This window comes from Periplaneta americana, chromosome 7 (genome assembly GCF_040183065.1).
Source record: "Periplaneta americana isolate PAMFEO1 chromosome 7, P.americana_PAMFEO1_priV1, whole genome shotgun sequence".
In the NCBI taxonomy this organism is placed as follows: domain Eukaryota; kingdom Metazoa; phylum Arthropoda; class Insecta; order Blattodea; family Blattidae; genus Periplaneta; species Periplaneta americana.
In genome coordinates this window covers 12,990,001-13,005,940 of record NC_091123.1, presented here as the reverse complement: position 1 = coordinate 13,005,940, position 15,940 = coordinate 12,990,001, and the positions used below count along the sequence as shown (strand labels likewise).

The window sequence follows — 15,940 nt, the reverse complement described above, 5'->3', positions numbered from 1 at the left end:
TCGGAAATTTGTCCCTCCTTTGAATGGCACAGTCTCTGCAGATGCAAATTGGTCATATAACTTATTGCTTATTGTGAATACAAGAGAAAACTTGTCAAGCCCCAGAGAAGATTTAAAGCTCTGTATTATTTGAGATGTGGGCGTTAAAAATCTAATAGAAGTGAAAATATTGTTAATCAAATATTTTTTTTTTCATAAGTGTATATTATTTTTGGGAGGGGTTTTGTATACGCAAACACATTATTAATTTGGTTATAACTTTTATATCACCTTTATAAAGGTGAACACGCTTTGAAATATTTAAGTTGGAAATTCGTGTATCTTGGTTATTTTGACAAATTTTATGTACATTTTCACTTTATATGAGGCATTGTTGTGTATCATTTAATAAGGAATAAAAATTTTTTCATAGAAGTCGTAATTATTGTATTTTACTACAACTGGTACTTAAATCTTGAGAAGTAAATGGTATTATTTTTTACAAAGTTTCAGCCATTGCAAAAATATAGTCACCTACTTTCTCTTGTAAATGAAAAGTCAATAAAATAATGTTCTACCGAACTGACCTTGGTGTGTCGCTGCTCGTACATGTCACCTGTCTCCCGCACGTTCCTAGACATGCCGAAGTCAGCGATCTTGCACATCTTGTTGTGGTCCACCAGTACATTGCGGGCTGCCAGGTCACGGTGTACAATCTGCACAAGACACACAACTCTCAATGATCAAGTTTAATCAAAACAGAGTGTTAAAGGTCATGTTAAAGGGATTGATGTCTTAGGCATTATGTTATGAGCTGAGAGGTCACAGGTGTTGACATAAGCAACCATTTTGCTTTTTAATATAGATATGCTTTGGACTATGATGATGATGATGATGATGATGATGATGATGATGATGATGATGATGATGATGATGATAATAATAATAAGCATTTTCCGTCAAATTTTCATATAAGGAATTGTTCTTATTTTTTATCCACGAGCACACTCACGCATTTTCCAAACATACTTATGACTCATCCTGTATAGTTCCTGTTTTAATTAAAAAATCTTTAGACCCACTACTGTATAGGCTGGTCTATATTTGACTGTAAACATAGAATTCGTTAATTTTTTAAGTAGTATTAAAAACATTTAAAACTGAAATAAAAGACATCACATATTCATTATATATGAGGTCTCGCCTACCTCACTGAATATTACACGACTACTATGAAGTAGCCAATGTGTATTATCATCATTTAATTCGAGAAAAATTCGTTCCGGCACCGGGAATCGAACTCGGGACCTCTCAGCTCTATGTGCTGAGTGCTCTTTCCAACTGAGCTATGCCGGAACAGTTTAGTTGCTCCTAAAATCTTTGGGGAGGGGACTTTTGATCTATGGAGAGGATTTCTTCTCTCTGGGCTATCCCTTGAATTCATTCCCGTAAATCAGAACCATCCTCTGATTGAGGTTCTGGCTGATATGTAAATCTATTATCAGGCAGTATATCTCACTTGACGATATGTGTCAGAGGAAGAACAATTGTTTGTATACATCTGAAGTCTGACTAGTGTAATATGTAGCTAGTCGGTGATGTATACAATGGAGGGGGAAAGGAACTGGCTACCCTACCCCATTATCTCCTGGCCTAGTTGCCTCATAAGTGGTGCGTTCTTGGTATCACTTATGAGAAAAGAAAAGACTTCTGACTTTTCTAGTGAAGCACGTGGAAGGTACAGGGCCAGAGTGGACGCTGCAGCTAGCAGCAGTATCTGGAGGCAGATATCGGACAGACAGAGATTTTGTGTTCATACTGATAAGTGCAGAAGTGTTTACAATATGATGACATCTAACCAAAGGATATACCCTATTTTCTGGCGTATAAGACGCACTTTTTTTTTCTTTGAAAAATGGATCTGAAAGACAGATTGTGTCTTATATGCTGATACTGAGTTTGTGAATGGGTCAAACCTTCATGAGATGCTGTGAAAACTGAGACAGGGGTTAAATAATTTAAGAAGTATGGCATTAACGTGCTTTGTTGTGTCTGGTTTAAGTAAGATCCAGACCATTCTGCCTGGTTATGGCTCTGCATTGTATCAGAATCATATCCTTACCCCTTTGGTGCCAAGGTACTCCATGCCCCTGGCGACACAGTAGGCGAAGATGGTGAGGTCCCGCGATGTGAGGGCATCAGAGTCGTCTGAGAAGTTGTAGTAGTGCTGGCGTGTGCGGTGGTCCCTGAGGAAGGCCAGCAACTTGCCGTACATTACGTATTCCATGATCAGCAGGTACGGCTCTGGACACAATAAATACACCATTACTAACAATATCGTATCGAACAGAAAACAGGTAAACTAAAAAGAGTAGCTTGCAATATAAACTGTAAGACACAACTAATAAGTCCCAAATATAGCGTGCCAAAAAATGTAATGAGGTCAGGACTATCAGCCTAATATCCCATTCTACAAAGATTCTCTTGCAAATACTTATATTCTAAGATGGAAGAATTGTTGGAAGAAGAGCAGTTTGGCTTCAGGAAGAGAAAAGGTACGAGAGATGCAATTGGACTGCTATGAACAATCGGCGAAAAATATATTGAGAGAAGAATAAAGAAGTGTATGTAGTATTTGTGGACCTAGAAAAGGCTTTTGACAGAGTGGAATAAATTGATGTGGATCCTAAAGAAAATTGGTGTGGATTGGAAAGTGAGAAGTAATCTTTATATGAAACAATAAGTCAGAAGGAAGTGAAATGGGGAGAGGGTACATGAAGGATGCCCTTTATCACTGTTCAACATCTACTTGGAGGATTTAGTAAAGAACTGTTTTAAGAATATGGGAGGAGTGATAGTAGGAGGAAGAAGAAAAAAGTGCATTAAGGTTTGCTGATGATATGACATTAAAGCAATTATGTGATTTTGGACAAACTGATTATTTTTAAATCTACTCCTCAAAATGAGATTCACTTTAAGCACCTATTAGCGAGAGAACGACTGGCAAATGTTTTGCAAGTGGACTGTATGCCTGGCCAAGAACCGGTATGTGTCTTTTAAATCTCAATGGTATCAAAGCTTTCAGATCTTTTGCGCGAGTTGTACGTGGCGGACCAAAGTAAATATTGACGGTCTACTATAATTTCCAAAAAAAATTAGACTGACAGATAACATTTTTTTCTAGGGAAACTACAAAAGAACAGAAAAATTTTTATTAGACTTGTTTGTTCAGTAATTTATGCTCTATCACCAGTATCCCTTTGACATTTTATATGGTTCACACCCTGTATAAACTGGGAATGACAAAAAATGTAAAATAATATCCAAAGCAACACGTTCTAAAAGACTGAATTTGTCATAAAACATGCAAACACTGTGAGCTGTACGTGGTGGACCAAAGTAAATAATGACAGTCTACTATAATTTCCAAAAAAGTTAGACTCACAGGACATTTTTTTCTAGGGAAACCACAAATGTTACAGAAAAATTTTATTAGACTTCTTTGTTCAGTAATTTATGCTCAATCACCAGTATTTCTTTGGCTATATATATCGTTTACACCCTGTATAAACTAGGAATGACAAAAAATACGTTCTAAAAGACTGAATTTGTCATAAAACATGAAACACTGTGAGCTGTACGTGGTGGACCAAAGTAAATAACGACGGTCTACTATCATTTCCAAAAAAATTAGTAATTGATTAACTAGCGGACTTACTCATGTTAATTATGTAAGTCTGTGCGACTTACAGCTGTTTCGGTGCTTCATCATACCATCCTCAGAGCCTACTAGATCTCGGCGTCATCTCGAACTTCTCTGCCTGTTGTGTGGGTGCGTTTGATTGTTGAAAAGTGGAGTCAAATAGTGTGTGTGTACTGAAATTGATCTGTGTGTTGAGAATTTGATCGGGGTGTGTTTTAGTGTGTTTTGTATATTTCGTATTGTTCTAGTGTGTTGAGGTTTTGGTTCTTGGGTTGTATGTGTAGGATTTCCATGTCCGCATTTATGTTATTGTATGCACCCACACAACAGGCAGAGAAGTTCGAGATGATGCTGAGATCTAGTAGGCTCCGAGGATGGTGTGATGAAGCACCGAAACAGCTGTAAGCCGCACAGACTTACATAATTAACATGAGTAAGTCCTCTAGTTAATCAATTACTTATATTCAAGTGTTAAAAGTAGTGTACGCAAGATTCAAAATGGAAAAAAAATTAAGACTCACAGGTAACATTTTTTTCTAGGGAAACCACAAAATTTACAGAAAAATTTTATTAGACTTCTTTGTTCAGTAATTTATGCTCAATCACCAGTATTCCGTTGACATTTTATATGGTTTACACCCTGTATAAACTAGGAATGACAAAAAATGTAAAATAATATCCAAAGAAACACGTTCTAAACGACTGAATTTGTCATAAAACATGCAAACACTAAAGCAGCTGTTTCTGGATTGCCACTATTCCTCGAAATCATCTCCACCGCCCGTCCCTGAGTACTCACCCTTGTCAGTACAGCAGCCCAGCAGCGTCACCACGTTGGCGTGGGATCCCAGCTGCTGCATGATCTCCAACTCGCGCAGCAGGTCCTCTTTCTCCCTGCTGGACGCTCCCTCCTTCACAGTCTTGACTGCCACCAGGCGCGTTGTACCCTCGTGCCCGCTAATGTCGTCTGCCTCCGCCTTCAGCACCTGCACAATATCAGAGAACACATTTATTTCCTTCCCAACATGGCACCACTTATGAGGCAACTAGACCTGGAGATAATAGGCTAGGGTGGCAGCTCCTTTCCTCCTCCATTACATAAATCACCGATTAGCTACTTGTTAGAGTCGGCGGCAATTCGGAAGGCGGTTGTCTGCTAGCGTTTGCATCGAGAGAGACAGATAGAGAGAGCAAGGCAGCGTACAACATTGCCACATCGTACTTCACGCGCACGTGCAATACAAATAGCGCAGGAGAGAATTTAAATTATCAAAAGAGAATAATGACCTTACCCGTTGATTACTGTAAGCATGACACCAAACAAACCCTCTTTCCTTCACTAGCAATATTCTTTGCACGGTTCTCAATCCCACACCACATGCTTCTGCAGTCGTTTCTCGCGCGTTGGCAACGTTGCAGTCAGCATCAAGATGGCCGGCAGAATTCTGCTCGTTAATGTTTTTAAAATAATTATACACCTTAAACACTATTTTCCGCGCCTGCTTGTGTAATACTTGTGTTTTTACAGTCTCTTCTTCCATTTATTTACCTTACATACACATAGTAAATGTTAGTGTTACTTATTCAATGTATTGAAACGCTCACACGTGAACAAACGAACTCGGGAAGTGCTTGTTATAGATTGATTCTGATTGGTTCTACTGTACAAGCTTGTGACGTCACATACCAGAAATGCTACGGCGCATATAGAAGCTAACCGCCTTCCGAAATGCCGTCTAGTCTAGCAATCTTTAATTTTTTTTTTTTTTGTTTTTTAAGTATTAGCAATTTATTGTGACGCTAATTATGGGAATTAACGGACAAGGCTTGATAAAAATTGATTATATTTGACTTGTTTGTGTACTGAATTTATGTCTAAAACTTATTTTTCACATTTAATTGTTTAGTTTATGTATAACTAGTTAGATATTTGTTGTTCTTGTACTTTTAGTAGTATTTTTTAAATTTTTTTTTTATTTATTTAACTAGCTAGCTAGGGAGCACAAATTAAATTTATAAAACAAAAATGTTTCTAGCCACTACCGTAAGAGCCAGGCTCATGTACGGTGTGGTCTTAGTCAATAATATAACATAAAATTTACAAGGACAGTTTACTGAATACAGTAACTTAATTTAAACCAATAAATACAACACAAGAGCAAGAATAAAGAAGAAAGAGAAAAAGAGAGAAAAATACACATTTCATATAAATTGACAATCCGACAGAAGCCAGTGATATTCAATAAAAACATGAATATAGTCGACAGAAATAAAAGGTAAAAAAATACATTTGTTAATATTATACATCATTTATAATTTTACAAATTTCTTTTTTAAAAGCTTCAATTTTAAAATATTTCAAATTTGGAAAATGGTTTTTAATTTTATTATAAAGTCTTGGGCTGAAACTAGCACCATGTTTAAGAGCTGCGCTTGTATGACATTTAGGCTCAATCAATGGGAAAGTAGACTTTTGTCTTCGAGTACGATATTCATGTCGATTAGATTTATGTTTTATTTGACTTCTGTGGTAGTAAGTCAGTAAACTATATTTATAAATTTCTTCAATAATTAATACTTTAAAATCTGCATAAATTATATTTGTTGGGTAATCCATATTTTTGGTCAGACAAATTTTTATTAATCTTCTATGTAATAAAATTAATGGATTAATTAAAATTGGATCCATCGGTGACCATCCACGACAGCTGTCAAGCATAGCAATTCTCACAATAGTCGAGCTTGCTTGGAAGGAATAATTCTCCAACATACTCGCCTGACCACTCACCTGTCCGAAGTTGCCTTGCCCCAGCACTGTCTGCAGCCGCAGCTTGGAGCGAGGGAACTCCCACCTGGTGTTGGTGACGGGGGCCACAGCAGCTGCTGCTTTCTCCTGGTCCCAGCTCTGTGACACAACGTTGCAGCATTTGATTCAATTCTCCAGCTTTAGTTGTCCATCATATTTTAATGTGCAATATGTTTGATAACAAAGTATTGGCGGCAGTAATGTTGATGGAGGCAATGATTATGGTTATTTTTATGGTGGTGGTTCATAGTAGTGGTTATGCTGGTTAGTGGTGGTGATTATTGTGGAGTGGCGATGGTGGTAATAATTAGGGACCGGATTTTTAGATTTTTAAAAAGACCATTTTAGGTTTTTTGGAATAGATGAAATAGGTTTTTTTTTTAGGTTTTATGTCCAACCTATGAAACGGGTCACAAAAACTGCCCATCATTAAATATGTATCCTTACAGTTATTCTTAAAAAGTAATATATATATTTATTAAGGCAACATGGACCACGAAACTGATCTTTTCAAGAATCAAACTGTTTATCAAAATTTATCAGATTCGAAATTTTTGCCCCTTTAACATTATTTGTAGTTTGAATAAATTATTGTAACAATTAACATTTTATCTAATCGGAATATGTGTGATAAGACTTTCTTGTGTTAAATTCTAACGTACCTTGTTTACATGTTTCGACCTGTTTATGGGTCATCTTCAGAACAAGGTATGTTAGAATTTAACACAAGAAAATCTTATCATACATATTCCCAAGTGATACAGTGTTAAAAGTTGTGTAATCAAGATGTATTTTATCTAATATAATTTGCCTTTATATAACTACATAAATTTCAATTTTCAATAGATAAAAGGTACGGTACAGTACACACACAACTCTTGAATTAAATTTGTTGAAACTTGATCAATAATTATTTTAAAACGTAACAAACAAACAAACAAAACAACATTATTTATTGATACTGTTCCTGGTTGCAATATATGATCATAGTGGTTGGAGATGGTAATTATAGTGGTTGGTGGTGATAGTGGTTATGGTGATTGGAGTTGGTAGTTATAGTGAGGTGGTGATTGTGGTTACAGTGGTTGAAGGTGGTGATTATAGTGGTTGATGGTAATAATGTTTATGGTGGTTGTAGTTGGTAGTTATAGTGGTTGGAGGTGATAATGGTTATGGTGGTTGTAGTTGGTAGTTATAGTGGTTGGAGGTGATAATGGTTATGGTGGTTGTAGTTGGTAGTTATAGTGGTTGGAGGTGATAATGGTCATGGTGGTTGTAGTTGGTAGTTATAGTGGTTGGAGGTGATAATGGTTATAGTGGTTGTAGTTGGTAGTTATAGTGGTTGGAGGTGATAATGGTTATGGTGGTTGTAGTTGGTAGTTACAGTGGTTGGAGGTGATAATGGTTATGGTGGTTGTAGTTGGTAGTTATAGTGGTTGGAGGTGATAATGGTTATGGTGGTTGTAGTTGGTAGTTATAGTGGTTGGAGGTGATAATGTTTATGGTGGTTGTAGTTGGTAGTTATAGTGGTTGGAGGTGACAATGTTTATGGTGGTTGTAGTTGGTAGTTATAGTGGTTGGAGGTGATAATGGTTATGGTGGTTGTAGTTGGTAGTTATAGTGGTTGGAGGTGATAATGGTTATGGTGGTTGTAGTTGGTAGTTATAGTGGTTGGAGGTGACAATGTTTATGGTGGTTGTAGTTGGTAGTTATAGTGGTTGGAGGTGATAATGGTTATGGTGGTTGTAGTTGGTAGTTATAGTGGTTGGAGGTGATAATGTTTATGGTGGTTGTAGGTGGTAGTTATAGTGGTTGGAGGTGACAATGTTTATGGTGGTTGTAGTTGGTAGTTATAGTGGTTGGAGGTGATAATGGTTATGGTGGTTGTAGTTGGTAGTTATAGTGGTTGGAGGTGATAATGGTTATGGTGGTTGTAGTTGGTAGTTATAGTGGTTGGAGGTGATAATGTTTATGGTGGTTGTAGGTGGTAGTTATAGTGGTTGGAGGTGACAATGTTTATGGTGGTTGTAGTTGGTAGTTATAGTGGTTGGAGGTGATAATGGTTATGGTGGTTCAAGACGGTAGTTGTAGTGAGATGGTGACGGTGGTTATTGTGGTTGGAGGTAGCAATGATTATGATGGTTAGTGGTAGTTGGTACAGATCATTGTGATGGTAGTGTTTTAAGTTAGGTTCCTATAGTTAGTATTTTCAGTACTGAGCCACACAATCACTTCCCTCCGTCTTAATTCATATTTTTCACTCACCAAGTGAGTTTGAACCCGAGGAAGTTTGGTACCAGAGACAGGCGATCCTACGTCACTTCCGGTATGTCCTCCACTGCGGGCTCCCCTGCGACTACTGATGTCGGAGTAGGCGTCAGTGTCGTCCAGCAACTGCAAGAAATGCAAATTGTAAAATTTTATATGGAACGCTCTGTACAAGCGAAAGGTGAACCTCTCTCCTTTAAACCTATGGATCTGTGAAATTTCTAACTTCTATATTTTTACACCAATTGATCTGAAACCTTTACTGCATATTTCTTACAATGAGGACATACAATACACAAATTTTTACTTTGATATTCAATTAGTTTAGGCTTACTTACTTACAAATGGCTTTTAAGGAACCCGCAGGTTCTTTGCCGCCCTCACATAAGCTCGCCATCAGTCCCTATCCTGTGCAAGATTAATCCGGTCTCTATTATCATATCCTACCTCCCTCAAATCCATTTTAATATTATCCTCCCATCTATGTCTTGGCCTCACCAAAGGTCTTTTTACCTTCGGTCTCCCAACTAACACTCTATATGCATTTCTGGATTCGCCCATACGTGCTACATGCCCTGCCCATCTCAAACATCTGGATTTAATGTTCCTAATTAGGTCAGGTGAAGAATACAATGCGTGCAGTTCTGCGTTGTGTAACTTTCTCCATTCTCCTGTAACTTCATCCCTCTTAGCCCCAAATATTCTCCTAAGAAACTTATTCTCAAACACCCTTAGTCTCTGTTCCTCTCTCAAAGTAAGAGTCCAAGTTTCACAACCATACAGAACAACCGGTAGGCCTAATATAACTGTTTTATAAATTCTAACTTTCAGATTTTTTGACAGCAGACTAGATGACAAAAGCTTCTCAACCGAATAATAACAGCCATTTACCATATTTATTCTGTGTTTAATTTCCTCCCGAGTGTCATTTATATTTGTTACTGTTGCTCCAAGATATTTGAATTTTTCCACTTCTTCGAAGGCTAAATCTCCAATTTTTATGTTTCTATTTCATACAATATTCTGGTCACGAGACATAATCATGTACTTTAGACATAATCATATAGTTTAGGCTACTTATAATTAATTTTGTTGTTTTTTAATATTGAATTAGGCCTATAATTGTCCCAATTTTCAAAGTTTACATAATTTTTCTTTAAATTTTATATTTAATTTTTTCCTGATAGATGTATGGTAAAATATGACACATGGTTTTCATATTTTTCCAGTTACCTTTTGAGAAAAAATATATGTAGGTCTCCCTTTTAGTTGTTAATTTTTCAGTTTTTTAAAACTTATCCACATTCTCAACACATGGTGATTTGAATGATGTCAAGTAAAATTAGATAAAATGAAGATCAAAGTCTGTCAGAATGACGGCAGAGGGTCAATGCAGCTCCACACACGCGCTGGTCCCTTTAAATTCGTCCTGAGGGACTTTAAATTGCCATAGGGCCAAAATAACCACAGATTTAGAAAACTGAAACATTATTTTATTTTTAGAGTTAAAACAAAATTTTCATTTTTAATGGTTTTTTCGTTATTTTTACTGATCCATAGATTTAAGTAACAACCTCGCTTGCGTTATTCTGTCTGTTGTGTGCCAATGTGCTCCACTAACTCCAATCTGGACAGATACTACCTCTTCCCACTGGTTAAAACATCAATGAATGAACAGAAACTCACCTTCCTTCTCCTTTGAACCAAGTATTTGGCTGCAAGAGCCACTCCAATGCTGAGTGGCACAATTCCCAGTGCTGACAGTACATATATCGCCACACTAACTCCTTGAGATGTCGCCGCAACATTCACACTGCTACCTAGCGTCGCGTTACTGCCATTCTTGTGGTCTACGCCCCCCAGAGTTGGCGCTACAGTAGTGCTATAGCCCCTATTTTGTGAACCACCTCCCAATGTCTCATTCACTTTGTCCCTGGAGCTAGCTTCTTTGTTCTCTGCTACAGTTTCGTTCATTTTCACTGTATTACCAACACCAACTTCTCCGTTCACCACAGTCCCATTTCTTCTTATTGCAATGGTCTCTGTACTTGTTTCTTGCCTTACTGTTGTATTCCCCACGTCGTGGCTTGTAACAGTGCTGCTGTATTCTGTACCAACAGCTGGTCTTGGACGCTCAGTAGCGTTGTAATGCGTCTCGACGCTCGTTGTCCAGACTGTCGATGTGTTGTACAGCTTCAGTAATGGGAATTCGAATCCAGGCGGCTGTGTAGTTACTGGATTCAATCTAGGTTCTCGCGTGGTGCCATTATGAGGCGAAATCCTCGCTTCTCTAGTTCGATTAGTCGGAAGATCGTCCATGTTCTTCGTCGTGGTAGCTGGTGTTGTGGATCTCGATGATGTACTTTCTGGTGCAGAAGTTGTGGTTTCGTTTCTCGTTCTGCTGGGCCTTGGTAAAGTTCCATACAGACTCTTACGTCTTAAATATTCTGTCATATTAGCAGCTAAACTCAGATTTCTTCCTGAATTAATTTCTGAAGCATTTACATTCGCGTAGTTTGTCGGTGAAGCTGTAGTAATATTTCTGTTTCCAACTAAAGGACTGACAGTGGATACATTTGAAGCACCAAGTGATGTCACGGTCTGGGCTGTCCTAGACACTTCCGTGATACTGAGTGGTAAGGGTTCCTCCTTAGACACAGAATCTACTTTCGAAACACTAACAACTGACGTGTTCTTCACTGCTAATTCTCCTGAAACTCTTCCAGAACTGGATGTCGAAGAAGGTTTTACAGAAGTCTTTTCTTCATCCTTGTTATCAGCTGTCCTTGGTTCTTCTAGAACATGTTCTGGCCTATCAGGATTTGAGGACTGCTGCATTTCACTTTGGGGAGGGATGAGAGTTGGTTCGGGTGGGGGTGTGTCTGTCACTACCGACGGCCACGCACCTTTGACTGATACCGAGGTTACGACGGCTGTTGACAAGATTTTGGTCGTCGGTGACTGGATCGAGGAGGTGGGTGGCTCAGACGTAGGGTGTCCGCTGACTTGTCTGATGGTGCTGGGCGATACACTCGTAGTTTCTTCGAAACTTTTTTCTGTGCGGAATGTGCTTAACACTTCACTCTTGAGGTCCAGGTCCTTCTTCTCTGAGACAACGTGCTCTTTCGGTAGAATTAAAGGGGTTGTTACTCTCGCAACGCTTTTATTTTTCTCAGCTTGAGCAGGAGTACTTACTGAAATCGATGGCCTTTCTGAAGAATTTTGGGTGGTATTAGTCGAGGAGTTTCCCAGAGATTTGGGCTGTTTTGATAACGTGTTTGTGCTTAGGTACGTTGGGGAAATGCGACGGTTCAGAAGTATCAACGAAGACACATTTCTTAACCCTGAATAATACCGCGGTCTTACGAAAGGGGTTGACACAGTAGCTTCAACAAGAGCACTGGACGCGGACATCTGTGTAGGGGCTTGGGATTGATTTGTTGTTGGAGGTGATTCGGAGGGTTTTGCTGGCTCACTATAGTCCTCACTACTAGTCAACGACAATGTAAGAGCAGAAACTGTTGACGAAGTTACTGACGTAGTGCTCGTCTGTTGTGTGGGTGATGTTCGGTTAAATCTTGAACTCGTTTGTTTAACTGTAGAGCTCGCAGGAAGCTCAGTGGTGGACTGGTTAGTCGCGATCAGTGGCGGATCTTGCGTGGATATGTTGTGCTTGCGGTACAGCCCTCCTAAAGCCTTCAAGAACTGCAAGGCGTGGCCCCTGCCTCTAGAAGCTTTGTTCTTCTCCACTACCGACTTGACCACTGACACGTCCATATCTTCGTGTACTTCCTCTTCTCGCGCCGACCTCTGTGGTGGCGTGCTCAGCAGACTGAGCTGTCGCAGAGGCGGGGTGCGAGGGGAAGTGATGGAGTTGGTGCTGCTGGCGACGGGAGAAGTCGTCTTAGCACTTACAGGCACTAGTTTCTTCCCAAAGTCGAGGAAAGGTAGCACGTGGTCTTCCGGTACGTCTTTGTCGAGCGGCCGGAAGTAATTATACAAGGATTCAGACATGGTGAGGGCTGCCGCTGCGGGGAGAGGGGACGCGGGAGAGTTCGACGGGCGACGCTTCCTCTGCGGCGTCGCCACGGACGCCGGCGTCCCCTCGACGTCAGTGTCGTCCTTGTCGCTGCTCCTCTTGATGACCTTGTTCTCCGAGCGCTTCGGTTCCTCGACCTCCTTGTGCCGTCGTCTGCGCACGTCGTCACGGCGCCTGTGCAACACGCGCGTCGCGTCGTCTTTGTCGTCCTCCGCCTTGCTGTCCTCTTTGGCGAAGCGTTTCGTAATCTTTGGTTTTTTGAGCGAGAGCATAGTGTCTCTCTGTGTTGCGAAGGAATCGATATATCGATTCGATTCCTGCGGCTGCGTCGATATTTCACCTGAAATGTAGAAAAAAGGCATCACTATAAGTGTCTGGAGTAACTGATTGTATTGGAGACTTCAATGCAAGTAAAGATAGCTAACATTTCTTTATATTATTATGTATTATATTCGATATACTGTAGTTTGTTAATGACACAATTCATAAGTAAACAATAATTAGGGAACGGAACTATATGTAGCTACTAAAATGTAGAACGTATGTAAGGTAGAGACCTATATTTAGTCATTTTTATCTAAATAAATTGTGTAATGAAATATTTAATTTGGAATTCATATAACACACCATCCTTTATACCATATTACCAAAACAATGGATTACGAAAGTAGGTAAATACCCATAGGGCATATTTATTTACTTTTATCTAAATATGTAATACTTAAAAATGACCAAAAGTGATCATTTTCATTTAACTATTTAGACTATATAATTACATTTCTTTCATTAAATATGAAACTCAAATAAAACACAATCTGCTACTTTCGGCATAATTATTGCAAACGTTACCGACATGAGTAACAAAATACAGCTGAATATAACGGTTTACCATAAATGCTTGTTAAGATGTACGCTACATCGGTTATAGACTTAAAAGTTTAAATATAATTTGCTTTACTATTGTTGAGAGGTCTGTTAATTTTAAAATAATAACAGAAATATTAAAGGAAATACTGTAAATGATCAAAATTCTCTTCTTCAGATCTATTTTTAAACGTCTGTATAATTATTTAATAGAATGTAATATAACTTAGTTTAATTAGCTCTGAATTTATTTTAATGTTTTAAAATGTGGAAAATGTATTGAAAATTATTACGATATGTGCTAAACTCTAAAACATGGAAAAATATTGAAAATAAATTTTTTCAAGTTTAAAAATCGTTATACACAAAGATAATACGAAATATACCTAATCAATTTTAGCTTCCTACATAGAAATCAATTCCCTGTTAATAAAAGGCGTGATCATTGTCCTGCCACTAATATTACAACTGCTGTTATGTTGAGGAGATCCAGGATATAAAAAAAATCCCTCATTCCATTCAAAATATCACAGCTATCTCCTGTGTCTTATGAGTGGGGTCCAACGGAATCTGAAAGGCGTCCTCTTTTAATGAGGATTTGAAAAAAAAATAAAAGATAAAAAAGTAACATTTAGTTTTATATTAGATCCGTTTATGTGATACTAACTTGTAACACTTTATGTCGGCCACTTTGTGTGTGTACGTCTGTGTGTTTGTTTTAAATATTGTCGGCGATAGACGAAAGAGAGGTCAACATTGTTTAATTTCTAATTTAACCATTCCTATCTTGAATATTTCTCCGTATTATCACCTTCATCTTCAATCATCCTGCCTACTTCCATACTGACGTCATCCTACCATACGTGGCTAACAGAATCCGATATAATGGGTGCTCCAACCTTAGGACAGGATTCTTAATAATAATAATAATAATAATAATAATAATAATAATAATAATAATAATAATAATAATAATAATAATAAAAGGGCAGAGGTCCAAATGTTAAGTACACCAATATGCGTGACGTTAGCAAAATAAATAAATAAATAAATAAATAAATAAATAAATAAAGTAAACTAGGTAAGGAATTAAGTAAGCAAGACATAAGTAAGTAAATGAATAAATTAATTAAATAAATAAATAGATAAATAAATGAACAAATAAATAAGTAATAAATAGCTAGATAAATAAATAAACGAATAAGTAAAGTAAGTAAATTAGGTAAGCATTAAGTAAGCAAGACATAAGTAAGTAAATGAATAAATAAGTAAATAGATAAATAAGTAAACAAATAAATAAGTAAATAAATAGACAGATAAATAAATAAATAAATAAATAAGTAAATACATAAATAATTAAATAAAGTAATTAACTAGGTAAGTAGCCTAATTAAATAAATAAGACATAAGTAAGTAAATGAATAAATAAGTAAATAGATAAATAAATAAACAAATAAATGAGTAAATAAATAAATAGATGAATAAATAAATAAGTAAAGTAAGTAAACTAGGTAAGTAATTAAGTAAGCAAGACATAAGTAAGTAAATGAATAAATAAGTAAATAGATAAATAAATAAACAAATAAATAAGGAAATAAATAGACAGATAAATAAATAAATAAGTAAATAAATAAATAAGTAAAGTAATTAAACTAGGTAAGTAATTAAATAAATAAGACATAAGTGAATAAATGAATGAATAAATAAGTAAATAGATAAATAAATAAACAAATAAATGAGTAAATAAATAAATAGATAAATAAACAAATAAAGTCAGTAAACTAGGTAAGTAATTAAGTAAGCAAGACATAAGTAAGTAAATGAATGAATAAATAAATACAATAATTTTCAAATATCCATTATCAATCCTGATGACAGTATCCCGATATATGCCTTTTAACCTTGATTTCAGCTGCACTGGATATCCTTTCACTACCACATTTATCTTAAGTGTCTAACGAATTACTCTGTCAAAAGCGTTAATAAAGTCAACAAACAGTTGGCTTAAGTGTGTCTGCAAATTGCATTCTCTTCCTTTTTTGTATAATTTGCTTTAATATAAAAACACAAGATTGACTTAAAGTCTTTTATAATGTAAACTTCATGTTTATAAGTGAATATACTTTTGCACATAATTTCACTTTAATATTTGCTGCCAATGGAATACCCACTATCTGGCAACAGGTAGGAGCAACTCTCTACCTGGTTCAAACCTGTTGTGTTCGTTCGTTTTCATTGAACATATCAATAAAGGTAAACTGCCTGAAGGTATACAAATTGG

General features: G+C 37.0%; 1 protein-coding gene and 1 non-coding gene across 2 annotated transcripts in view; both read right to left on the bottom strand.

Moving 5' to 3' along the window:
• The window catches only part of LOC138702923 (uncharacterized), a 151,278-nt gene that overhangs the window by 16,442 nt on the left and 118,896 nt on the right, over window positions 1-15,940 (bottom strand). The window contains exons 2-7 of the mRNA XM_069830329.1: window positions 10,443-13,135; window positions 8,754-8,882; window positions 6,471-6,587; window positions 4,482-4,668; window positions 2,102-2,283; window positions 567-695 (exon numbers count right to left, since the gene is read on the bottom strand). Coding sequence (XP_069686430.1) covers window positions 567-695; window positions 2,102-2,283; window positions 4,482-4,668; window positions 6,471-6,587; window positions 8,754-8,882; window positions 10,443-13,135 — 3,437 coding nt within the window. The remainder of the gene's footprint in view (window positions 1-566; window positions 696-2,101; window positions 2,284-4,481; window positions 4,669-6,470; window positions 6,588-8,753; window positions 8,883-10,442; window positions 13,136-15,940) is intronic.
• On the bottom strand, window positions 1,260-1,335 carry TRNAY-AUA (transfer RNA tyrosine (anticodon AUA)). Its single transcript has one exon. It is a non-coding gene; the product is annotated as a tRNA-Tyr (tRNA).